At 34.6% G+C, this 13,233-nt stretch overlaps 1 protein-coding gene across 1 annotated transcript; it reads left to right on the top strand.

The window, feature by feature from the left end:
* The first annotated feature begins 2,030 nt into the window (after window positions 1-2,030).
* siz (Brefeldin-resistant Arf-GEF family protein schizo) lies at window positions 2,031-12,712 on the top strand. The gene is made up of 12 exons (XM_074138375.1): window positions 2,031-2,685; window positions 3,479-3,562; window positions 3,655-3,789; window positions 4,083-4,388; window positions 4,498-4,690; window positions 5,788-6,009; window positions 7,156-7,373; window positions 9,293-9,582; window positions 10,546-10,685; window positions 10,775-11,000; window positions 11,105-11,294; window positions 12,014-12,712. Exons 1-12 carry the CDS (start codon window positions 2,450-2,452, stop codon window positions 12,249-12,251), a joined length of 2,478 nt encoding a protein of 825 aa, XP_073994476.1. The 5' UTR covers window positions 2,031-2,449; the 3' UTR covers window positions 12,252-12,712.
* The last annotated feature ends 521 nt before the right edge of the window (window positions 12,713-13,233 follow it).

A 13,233-nucleotide genomic window follows, 5' to 3' on the forward strand; every position in this document is an offset into this window, starting at 1 on the left:
TATTTACTATAAAGCCAGATTAATTATTACCTATTATTAAAAACGCTTGACTACTAAATAAAGTAACAATTGCTTTAATCGAATTGAGAACTTAAACCGAAGATTTTTATTTAAAAATAAAAATAAATAAATAAAATAAACAAAATCATTGATGAATGTTGGTGCAAGCATTTTTGAAAAAAGTGTTTTTAGCCTCATATTTTTTTTTATAAAGTTTTTTTTTTTAACCTGTGATTAATAGTTGGTTGATTAGATATTACTGTCAATCTAAGAAATGGTGTTCTATTTGAACAAATATTTTGTAGATTAAAATGGCCAGCATAAGGGTCTGTGACCTCTAATAAATTCAAAAAAATATTAATGAAATTTAATGCAGTAAAATTACTTAAATAATATGAATGAAGTATTAACGACATGTTACTTGCTGATTTGTGTACCTTTTGGCGTTTAATCAACCCTTATACTTAACTGTAAGTTTTTGTTAAGGAGATTATATGTATAAATTGAAACTAAGCTGTATGAGCCGTTCACCACACAAATCGATTAACTCCTTTTTTTGAAATATCCTAAAATTTAGTTTCAAAGCACTTGGTTAGTCATAACTATTTATGTTTATAATAAACTTTCCAAATAATTAAGATTAACACCATTAAACGACCTAAATTTTTTGTCCATTGAATATCAAATAATTGATTTCAGAAGCCATTTTGATTAACTCCATGCTTTACTGTAATTTGTTGCAATAATTAAACTGAAAGTCAGCCTTTATATGTTTATATTGTCAGTTGTCATGATTGCAATCAAAATACAAACTACATGTTTGTTTGGCAAGAAATTGACGGATCTCTGGGACTCAAGAAATTTCATCATGCCTAATAAAGGACATAAAGACATGCTAAAAATTTTGATAAAATAATATATTCAGATTCTTGTACCGGACAAAATATAAATTCAAAACTGCCTTAAGTTTACTGAAACTTGTTCAAAGTACGGAAATAAGAGCTGAGTCAATTCAAATGAAATTTTTGAAAAGAGGACACAGCTATTTGCACAATAATTCAGATTTTACCGTTATTGAGTCACATGAAAAAAAAATTCATAACATTTTTTCACTAGATTACTGGTAATATATCAAAACATGTAAAAAGAATGCGCCATATAAAGTAATCCATACGATTTTTGTTGAACCAAACCTTTAGAAAATTAGTTGTTAACAGAAAAGTAACCGTTAAAAGGTTTTCAGTAAATTGGCTTAAAATGCACTGGATAAAGTTAAAAAGTTCCAAACCCCACCTCATACAATTCAAATGTGGCTATAATGAAGATTCAGAATTTAATGTCATTAACATATGTAAGCATATCTGTAGCAGGTAGACCACTTATTAGGTATATCCTAAAGGTAGAACTGTGGCAAGGGAAAAAGGAGAGACATGATGGACCTGCTAAAATTCCTTCCTTCCGTTAAACATGATTTCTATAAAAACTTTTGTGAACAAATTCATTAAGTTTATATCCTATACCTTCTTTTCACGAAGTTGGGCAGTTAACCGTGTTTCGAGATAATACCAGTTTTGCCTAAAGAAGCCAGCAAGTATGCACTGTACTAGTGGGCTGTTGAGGTGTAAGTTCATGGCAGCTAACCACATCTTCTTTATACATTTTTTAGTCTGCAGTTGCCCAGCTGATGTTCTATGAGAATTAATTATTTTAAGAACTAATACCAGCAGCGCCCAGATATTAAATATCTTACTTTTTTATTTCACTAGACCACCGTATAGCTTCACCAGCAATGCACTGTTCTCCTCCCCATAAAATTTGAACCAAGGATAGACCGCCACTCTGCCTAAAACTGCTTTCGATAGATCTATTTGAAATTTTTTATTATTGAATTCTATATTACAAAAAATTAACAATTTTTATTTTTTAATCTAAAATTATATGTAAAATAGATTAATATTTTGATAGAAAGTTAAAGTATTGGTGAACCTGATTTTAACTCAGATCATATTGGGTTGCAAAAATAATAGTAGTAGATCGATGTCTTAAACATTTTTAGTTTCTATAAATTTTGGAAATGATTTGATTTGACTTTTGTGTTAAAAATGTTATTCAATTTTGTTTTTTCTAAACAATTATTTAAAATAATTTAGTGCATAGAGTCAAATTTTAAAAAAATTGTTTTGAGAGATGAAATATGAAAATATTTATTGAAATCATTATTTTAAAAAGGAGATACCAAATAAAATATGGGTGAAGTTAAAAGATTTAGATTTTTGTTTCTATAGTTCAGATTTTGAGTCTGTTGCTTTAAACATGGAATTTAGAAAAAAAAATTGAGTTTCTCTCAGAGTTTGCTTTTTCGATTAGTTTTTAATGAAATGGAAGAATTTGTATATCTGCTTTAATCAAAGAGAACAAAATTTGTTTCGGAAGGAATCTACTCAAAGCAATGACAGATGAAAATCTAACAAATCCTTTAACACAAAGGAATGTCGAAGAATTGAAATGCCCGTTTAATACAGAATGTGAACATATTTATCTATTGGATCAACAAGCTCGATATATTGAAGATTTGAGACAACAGTTGAGCTCTATGATGGCCGAAAGGGACTTATTGCTGTGTGAAGTCAGCCGGTTGAAATTCGAATTGGAAATTGCTGATCTGAAAAGGATTAATGATGAAAGGTAAGATACTGTTTAAGTTTGCCTGCAATTTTTCATTTTTTTTTTTTTACCAGCTTCAAATTTAGTCATTACCCAATTTCTTAACTCCTTTCATTAACGTGGAGTGCGTTTGTTTCAAAATATGGCGAGCGTTTTGCTTCTAATTGAATTTGACAAACTGAACCAAAATCACTTCTTGATTGGTTCAAGGTTTTTGGACTATAGATTGAGTTTATGTTTTATGCGAGAATTAGACCACATTCTTTGAACAGCCTACATAAGATCAATTAGTTCAGATTATAACTGGCGTAGTTTTAAGTAAGTAAAAATTAACTTAGTGAGTATTGTTTTGATTTCTGTAACTGCTATTAAGTGTTAAGGTCATCTGAGGCAATGTTCCTCAAACTAGATGATTTTATTAGTTACTGCTCACACTCTGGTGAGTGGTCAGTTGTTTTATGAGAGAATGGAAACTGCATTTACTCAATTAGTGACACCCTTAAAACAGCATTAGACAGTAGTTTAGTAGTTAGTGTAGATATTAGCTCAGTGATCACTGGGTTCGAGCCAGCTGTCCGCCGATAGTTTTTGTTTTTGTTAGGAGACGTTGACAGGTCATTGGTCAGTGTTTTCTGCAAATAGAGGGCACTATTGAGACTGGCCGTATACTGAGTAAGACTCCAAATGCCAGAAATATCAGATATTGACGAACTTTAAAAATATATTAACAATAAAAAAGTGTGAAGATTAAGTTAATGAGCTGGTACTGCTCTAAACTGCAGTTTATGCTTGTTGGTTGCCTCTTTGATTACAGGCCTGAGACAACTAAAACAGATTCAGTCGCCGGAAGTTCACATGCGCATGCTCTAAACGGGTCTTTAAATGGTGAGAACGACAGGTAAGTGTAATAGACTACTTTTCGGATCAGCATTTTGTGGTCATAGTGTTTTCAGATAAATTTTTATGTTTTTTTTGGGGGGGGGGTTGCAGTTCGGATAATTTCAAAAATGAAAATCAGACAACCTCAGCTGGCTATTCGAATCATACTTGGTCCCAGGGCATCATCAAAAAAGGATCGTTTCGCAACAACAGTGATACTTTACAGAGATCCAGAGTGCAGCATGTGTGAGTTGCTTAGAAATAGATTTTTTTAAAACGTATTTCCATCTTACATCGGCTATTTGCATTTTTCGAATTTTCGAATATCCTAAGCTTTGTTTTAGAACTCATTTAGGCCTTTACAGCCTGATTGTTTCTCCTGGGGTTTTAATCTGTAACTCCTAGGAAAAGATTCCAGGGGTTGCGATGAGGGAATCTACTTCCTAGGACCAATTGCCTCTTAAGTCTAGGAATTTAAGCTTCTAACCCACCCTAAATTCTAACAGAAATTTTTTTTCTCAATCCTCTCCCCATTACAGGTACGAACTATCGCAAGATCTTTTGGATAAGCAGATTGAAATGCTTGAGCGTAAATATGGCGGAGATCGTGCTAGAAGTGCAGCATTGACCATCCAACGTGCGTTCAGACATTATACTCTTGTTAAAAAATTCGCCACTATCACTGCAATGGCGAAAGCTGAGAAACGTTCAAGTCGTCGATTGGTAGGATTGTCCGAAGAGGGTACCAGCAATGGGAGTGCTGCCACAAGCAATCGTCAGGTTGTGGATTTAACGACTCAGTCGCCAGCTCCATCTCCTCTTATGCAACCAGGAATTCCATTAAGGTAAAATCTGGGCATTTTTAGTTTTCACACAACAGGCTCAATTGCTGCTTTAAGGGGAGTCTGTTGCTACTAAGCACTACTAGCCCTAAAGCTTTGATTGCTGTTTTAGGTCGCTCTCAATGCGAGAAAAGCGTAGCGCTTCATTGGCGCCTTCGTTGCCTCGCAGTTACTCAGGAAGATGCGAACTGGCGTGTTACACGGATAGCAACCAAGCTCAAACTTACTTTGCTTTGAAAGAGAGTCAGGGTGACGTCAAGCCGGGCGTTGATAATGCCCAACAAGCCCAATCATATTGCTACGAGGTACAAATTTTTTATGAGGATTTTTCTTATGCCCTTCATTCACTTCTCCAACTATTCACATATAGATCTATCACTGTTGTCTGATTTTTTGTTCAGAAAACATTGATTTTAGATTGATTGAACTCGGAAGGGGAAGCAGTGTTGAAGTTAGGTCACTTCTCTAAAGTCAATTTTGGTATAATGCATTGTTCGATGTGTTTCTTTAAACCATGTTGCAGACTACACTTTCGGGGCAGAAAGAGACTATATACTCGTTTATGTGTAAGAAGTTTACGGTCTTATACTTGTTTAAAATTAAGATTGAAACCTCACTTCTCATGTGTTCCGCAGTACAATATATGTGTATAACTTCTATTCATGTAAATAACAGTTCGTGCCTACTAGGTGCCCCAAGTCTGTATAGTGCACTGTTATTACAATCTATCTAATATTAAGGTGTAACAAATTTATTTTATTAGTTCCTTTAGGATATAGTAAACTAAAATTACCTCTTCAATTTTGTATTTAATTTTATACAAAAATATATATTCAAACTATTAACTATAAAAGTCGATATGTACAAACTAAACAACTACAGCTTAAATACATGAACCAAATTTAATTATTTCATTGTAAAGTTTGAACAAACTTAACTATCAAAAAACCTCATACTATTTTTAGGTTTCCTTATCTCCGTTCACCCTTTTTTTGCGCGTGCTCTCTCCCACTCCTTTTTAAAATTTCTTTTAAATTTTATTATATTTACGGAACAAAGGGAAATTCATGGTTCTTAATATGCTTGCTTCTTCAAAGTCCGGTATTTTTGCTTTTCGAAAATTGAGGGGACTGAAAGTATGATTCTAAACTGATACGGTCGGTACAGTGTATAATTTTGCCACCTACGTTAAGAGATATTTCAAGATGAAGTCCTATCATGTAATGCTCTGATGTAACACGTGTTTACAATTCCAAGTTTGAAGAAACTCAGATTCTCTGAAATGGGAATTTTCGAGTATTTTGCTCTAATTTGAGTAGATTCTAACCTACAAATTGCTAGTGAGTTCTAGTGCGTGAATTAAAAAGAGAATGCTGTTAACTACAGTACCACATTTTTGCAGGACGATTTAAATGGAATTAATCGTAGCCGTGTGGGGCGGGTACCACCAGAAGTACCAAAGAGGACATCATCAATAACGACCAAAACGATGGAACATCCACCGATTACTGGAGCGATCAGTGGTCTTAACAAGAATTCTGATAGCGGCAGCATATCTTCCGTGCAATCGTCTGGTAGTGATTCTTCAGTCATTCCTTCACAGAGTTCTATCAAGAATGCACAGGTAAGAGCGATTTTACTCGAAAGTAAAACGTAAGTCAACTAATGCCTATTTTTTCAGATAAACTTTATGTCTAACTATCGTTCAACTCCCAGGAATTTAATGAACCCAGCACTTCGAAACTCTTAGCTCGCCAATCGCTCATCTAACGAGGCGCTCCTTCTCACAACTTTACAAAGTAATGACCGTTTTGCCAGTTAAAGAAGCCTGGTAGGACTTGTAATCTCATACACGTTATATTGTTCGAGAAAATCTGATCTGCCGAGTACCCGAATCGAAAATTTTGCTAGGAACTCATGTAATATATTTGTAGAATTAATCCAATCTACAATTCTGTTTTAGAGTATGCCAGAATTTAGCTATTCTATCCATAAAGGAAATTCCTGTATAATTTTGCAGTGAATGAAAATCGCCTTATTTATATATAAGGAATTTACGGCTTTTGTAAAACTATTTAGGACTACTCCTCTCTCGTATGTAGAATTAAAAACATTCAATGCTTTTATAGAAAATTGTTCGGAGCGTACAGGTAGAATTCAAATGTAATTCTGTCTCTCTCGGAAGCTTTGTTTAATCTAGTTTCCGTTGTTATTTCATTCAACTCTTCAATTCTAATTTCTTTGTCCACAATTAACATATATTAAAGGTTCAGCGAAATCTAAAAATGATTTACATAACATAGACAGATACGAACAATCGGGGACAACGTATTTTGAGATTTATTGAGCCAAGTACTACAAAACACTTTAAAAAAAAAATATTTTTGACGATTGACTACACTGACACACAAGAACATTTTAAACCTGACCACACTCAATACTTAAACAGTCAGGACAGAAGACCTTGGTTAGTACCTTTAAAGGGAACACCCACAATGTAAAAACATATTGCAATTGTTTATTAGATAAGGTAAATAATTTGAAAAAAAAAATGTGTACTTCAAATCAATGTATATTGTAATATGTTTCTGTAAAATATGTTCGTTCCACAGCTCTGAAAATGTCCTAGTCCCTAGATCGAAATCTTGGCGGTAAAACAAATAATTATTAAAACAATTATGACTAAAATATCCCACCCCAATTAAATCCATCTACCCTCCAGTTTTTTAAACCTTTTTATTTAAATAAATAATCTGTGTTCTGTAAACAGGTTTCTGAAACTGTACGCAAAAGACAATATCGAGTCGGCTTAAATCTGTTTAATAAGAAACCGGAACGAGGTGTATCATATCTTGTGAAACGAGGTTTTCTCGACAATTCACCGGCTAGTATTGCACATTTCTTAATAACTCGAAAAGGATTGTCAAAGCAAATGATTGGCGAATATCTTGGCAATTTACAAGATCCATTTAATGGAGCTACACTCGAGTAAGTAGAATTAAACAACAAAACTTAACATTAGTATTGGATAATATTAGCTTCATTAATGATTTTATCTTCTATACAATTTCTTATATTAATGAGTATTAATCCTCATCGGCTGCTAAATATGTGATTTACGCCTGGCAATGCTTATTCCGGTATGAAAGAATAGAATAGAAAGAATAGAAAAGAAATTTATTATTCTGGGACAATTGTCCCCTAAGAATAAATACAGGTACAAATAGAGGCCTTAATAGTTTGGCCTGTGATTATACAGAAATTAAATAAATAAATAAATATTTACAAAAGTGAAAATGAAAGTAAAAATAAAATAATAAAACAGCAGAAATTAAGGAAATGAATTAAAACAATTAGAATTTCGGAGGAAGCTGAATAGAAAGGAGATAACTGAATAGACGGGATTTAAAGATGGATAGGGTAGGAGCATGGCGGACAGATGAAGGCAAGGAGTTCCATAGAGAGGTAGCACGTATGAGGAAGGACTTGTCAAAGGATGAGGTACGGTGAGAGGGAATATAAAGATCAGATGAGCGAGATCTAGTGTTACGGGAATGGATGGAGGATTTAAACTTAAGGAGTTGAAAAATATAGGAAGGCCTTTGAGACTGGATGACTTGAAAAAGGAAAGAAGCCAAAAAATATTGGCGGCGATAGACAGGAAAAAGCCACTTCAACTCATCGTAGCAGTGCGAAATGCGAGAGTCTCTGGAAATGCTGAAAATAAATCTTATGAAGCAGTTCATGAGGCGCTTAAGCTTAGCTTCAATATCACCAGATAGACCGCCATACACTAAACAACCATAGTCGAAATGGGGGAATATAAGAGAGGAAACTAGGAGTTGCCGGGTCTTAATTGGAAAAAGGTGACGGGAACTATTAAACTGCTTAAGGATATGGATGGAACGGCGAGAGATTTGGGAAACATGGTTTTTCCAGGATAGGTTTTGATCGAAAGTGATACCATGAACGCATGTATAACTATTTTTTTCAGTTCGTTTTAGAACAGGAAGTATCTCGAGTCGAATTTTAGGTTTTGAGTTTCACTTCTGTATTAAGTTCTTCTGTTTTTTAGATAATGGACTATGCATGAATGTGAGCATTACCACAATCGCAGTAAGCTCAACATTAATATTTCGTTTCCAGATCCCCAAGAAATCTTATGTTATTTACATTTTATTATTTATTGCTTTTAAGTATTTCAATTAAGCCAAATTTTTAATTGAGTTTTCACTAGAAATATTCGTTTTAAGGGCCCGAGAAGCAGAAAAAGTAGTTTTCAGTACACGGTATAAGTGTGAATGAACAATATATCTCAAATACGAATAATTCCATGTTGCTTAATTTCATATTTTGTTTCATATCTACTATTTCCGACTAAAAAATTTTAATTGGAAGTAGTACTTTACCAAATAGATTTTCTAAATTATCATTTAGTTTTTTCGAACATAGCGCCAACCATTTCTACCATAGGTATTGTAAAAATTCAGGCCTGTAACTTTTATTGGAAACATTTTCAGAGGCAAATTCAAATGAGAGCATTTCTAGGAAGAGTGGTTTCAGTGGAATGAAATTTCTAACTTTTATAAATTATTAAGGAGGATTTATTTTAAAAAATCCCTCAAAAAGAAGAACCTCTGAATTGATTGGATTTTTCTCTTAATTAAGAATTTAGCTAAAAAGGTTCCAGAAATTTTCTGCTTCAAAATATTTCACACAAAGTACTTCTGAAATTTAATTTTAATTTTATTGAGATAACCTCAAGTGAGCCACTAAAGTTCTATTAGTATTGAAAGACTTTTAAGTTAGTAAGTCGCTTAAAGTTCGTAGCTGGGAACTGTGAGGTCTTCTATTACGATAGGGGACCTCACTTTAGTTTTTAAACACGTACCTTTTTTTTTTTGCAGGCTTTTTGCGCAAGAAATGGATCTGTCTGGTATGCAAGTGGATGTAGCTTTGCGCAAATTTCAAACTTATTTTAGGATGCCCGGCGAAGCACAAAAAGTCGAGCGTATTATCGAAGTATTCTCTCAAAGGTATTGTCAGTGTAATCGTGATATGGTAGCGAGGCTGAGAAATTTAGACACAGTCTTTGTACTGGCCTTTGCTATTATCATGTTGAACACAGATCTACACACGCCAAATTTAAAAGCAGATCGTCGTATGACTCAGGAGGATTTTATTAAAAATTTAAGAGGTACGCCGATTTCTCCTAACTTAATATTTTTAAGTTCTGGCAGTTCATTTTGCTTACATTTATAGGTTTATTGTGATTCTAAAAACTGAATTCAGTGTAAGCTGGTTTAATACAAAACCCGTTTTCCGTTAATGCAAACAACAAGATGTGATAAGTTCCACTTACCTCACCAGTGCTAGGTGATGTTTCGGTCTTGGTCTTTTCTGATTTCATTTAATGTGATAATATGCAAAATTTATGTTAGTTATCCGCCTCATACCACCGACACCTAATCGATAGTTGAATTTAAAGCCCACCTGAAAAAACTGTATTTCTTTCCTTCAGTACACTGAAGGGCATTGAGGGCAGAATGACTGGCCACTACATTAATTGAGTGTGTGAGAAAGTTACATCATGGTTCTAAGCCTCCTAACAATGGTAATTTACAGATCCATTATGTTACATTTACGATCATTATGTTTAGGGGAACTAAAACATGCTTCGAAACTGTCCCAGTCTTATAAAATGTCTTGTTCAGATTTACTTCTTGTACTAGTTGTATATATGTTTGGGTCTGCAAGGCTGGATGAAATCACTGATATTATGCAAAGCATGACTTTTTTTTCTGAATTATTCATTTTAGGCGCGTCATCTTAGGATATTTGCGCCCAGATCCTTTTCCAGTACACTGCTGACTTCTAAAAAGTGTTCAGACAACATATCCGTTGTTCCCACTCTATCTGACTCAGAATATTTATAAGTTGGAGTTAAATTCCTCTACATATAACGCGATATTACAATCTCTGAAGATGAATGAAAGTTGGAAACCAGTCAAAATTATAATGGAAGGCATTCTATGCTGCGACAGATGACATAACTGATCTGTAATTTTGAAGCCATTTTAAGTAACAGTAAGAGAAAGTCATGTGATAGTTTGAATGCACCTTCAGGGTTTCTAATGTTGCTTGCTCTGTTGGTGTCTAGGAGTGGACGACTGCTGCGATATCGACCGGAATATGCTAATAGGCATCTACGAGCGAGTCAAAGCGAATGAGTTCAAAACTGGTTCAGACCATGTAACCCAAGTGTTCAAGGTTCAGTCGACTATTGTGGGCAAGAAACCGGTGAGTATTGTAAAGTAGTCTTGTAAGAAAATGGCCTCTGTGATACCCAAGCCAACTTGCTTTAGCCCACATTATGCATTTAATTACAGAACCTAGCACTACCACATAGACGTTTAGTATGCTATTGCCGTCTTTATGAAGTCCATGATATGCACAAAAAAGAACGTCCTGGAGTGCATCAACGTGAGGTATTCCTATTTAACGACCTCCTAGTCATCACAAAGATACTATCAAAGAAGAAATCCTCAGTTACGTACACGTTTCGCCAAAGTTACTCTTTGTCCGGATTGGCTGTATCATTGTTTGAAGTTCCATGTGAGTTCAAAACTTCCTACAGTTTTTTTTTCAATGTCATTCTCGACTGCTCGTGAATATCCTAAATTCTGTGAAATTTTTTCGATATGTTCTTCCCATTCCAGATTATCCGTATGGTATACGTCTAAGTCAGCGTGTAGATTCACAAGTCTTGATAACATTCAATGCAAGAAATGATCATGATCGGTGTAAATTCGTTGAAGATATGCGGGAATCCATATCTGAGATGGATGAAATGGAGAATCTTAGGATTGAAGCCGAACTGGAGAAACAGAAATCAAATAGAAATGGCAGGTGAGGCAAATTAGAATCAGTACAGTAGTAGGGACTCAGTTTAACAAACGGAGTCCCCCCCTAATTTAAGGCGCATCAACGTCTGAAATTATTGGCGTTCGAAGCTTCTTTTAATGCACTGTCGACCCCCGGATAGTGTTCTCTCGTTGCTTACAACACTGTTCACCCGTGGACAGTGAGCTGTAAGAAGCTCCTAGGAAGAAAAATCCTAGGGGCCAGCAGCTGGATTCGAACCCGGGATCTCCGCGTTGGAATCCAGTATTCACGAACCACTCAGCTAATCCCCTCCCTAAAATGGAGTATTTAAACTTAATAAAGTTAAGGAGAATGAAATATGGTAACACAATATTCAAATTACTCTCTACACAATAGGTTAGTCTGTGGTACAATGGAATTGCAACCTGACTCAATAGACTCATTTTAGCAGTTGTTGAGGCCAATAGCCTACACAGTGGTTTTCTTATAGCAACACTGAGCCACGCAGTTGACAACAACACAGACAAAATAATGCCATCTGACTATTAAAAATTAGTCTAGGGCACAGACTGCACCAAAGTAACACAGAGTCAAATACGAATTATTAGTAATAGAAAAATTACAGACACTGTAGTGTGTACACGCTGATCTATTCGTAACACTAAGTCGGACTCAGAATAGCGCACAGCTTCAACCTCTATCACGTTAGTGCAGTTTTAATCTAATGTTAATTGATGTTCCAGGTCTGTGAATAGTAGTACAAATGAAAATCGTGACAGTGGCGTAGCTGATGTCGAAGTGTGTCCATGTTTACCGACTGAAACGTCACAGAGTTTCGATGTCTCCGAAACTAGTGGACTAAATCTCAAACGTTCTGCACTGTCCAATTCACTGTTGGACATTCATGACCAGTCAAAATGTCAACAACCGCCCAGTCAACAGATTTACTCAACGTCTCTTGATCATACAGACTCTTTATGATCAAGGGTTGATGAGTAAAAATTAAAAAAAATAAATCAGGTGGTTTAAAAGAGCAGGTGGTTATGATTGAACATGTACAAAATTAAAGATGGTGGATTCTGGTAGAGCATGTGACGGCACTAAATCAGGCTGATTGACTCTCTCAGATGTACTTCCTCGCTCCAAATCCCGCATCTTTAAATTAGTCAATCTTATCTTAATCTCCTGTTTAGATGAACTCTGCAGTCAGATTCTAACATGTTTGCAGATTTCAAGAATAAGATGGCCTCTCAAATTGTTTGGAACCAAAAATTTTTAATTTTTTTTTTTACTTTAGGACACTTTCCCACTGCTTCAAATTTTTGTTGTTTTCATGAGAAAAACTAAATATTCTAAATGCATCCATTCTTTTGCTAAATCACTTTTTATTTGTTTTAACATTTAGTCAAACGTCCTAAACAAAGCCGAGATTCAGATCCAAACATCCGTCCAAAATTTTGCATTTAGCGCTGTATTGTAATGCAGCCATTAAATTGTCATATTGAATTCAAATATAAAGCCCCGTATTAAGTTTGAACGTTCTATGGTTTAAACAGAGCTTAATTGGTGATTTGTATGTAATAGAGGTCCTTTGTTCCTGATGTGTTGAAATCTTGGCTTGACACGCTATCTTATGAATTATTATCCTAGCTTAGCTTAAAATTTTTGGCCATTAAGCTTTCTTGCGCGTTGTGTGTAAAAAGAGGTCTTTAGCCCAAGCTGAATTTAAGCTTGGTTAAAGTTCTGAGCTTTTGTGTATATTAAAAAACACTTTTACAAAATCTTGGTCTTAGTACGGAGTTTTTTGTTAGTTTTTTTTTTTTTTTAACTGAGTTTAAACTTTTCTCTAAACATAAGCTGTCTTGTAAAATTTTTGGTTCCAAATTTCAAAAGCCTTCAGATAGAATGCATACAGAAAATGTATTTACTCGTAGATGAACAGAAATTTATTGAACAATTTTAA

The sequence above is a fragment of the Rhodnius prolixus genome, unplaced genomic scaffold (assembly GCF_049639745.1).
Source record: "Rhodnius prolixus isolate KJV_2025 unplaced genomic scaffold, Rpr scaffold_11, whole genome shotgun sequence".
NCBI lineage: Eukaryota > Metazoa > Arthropoda > Insecta > Hemiptera > Reduviidae > Rhodnius > Rhodnius prolixus.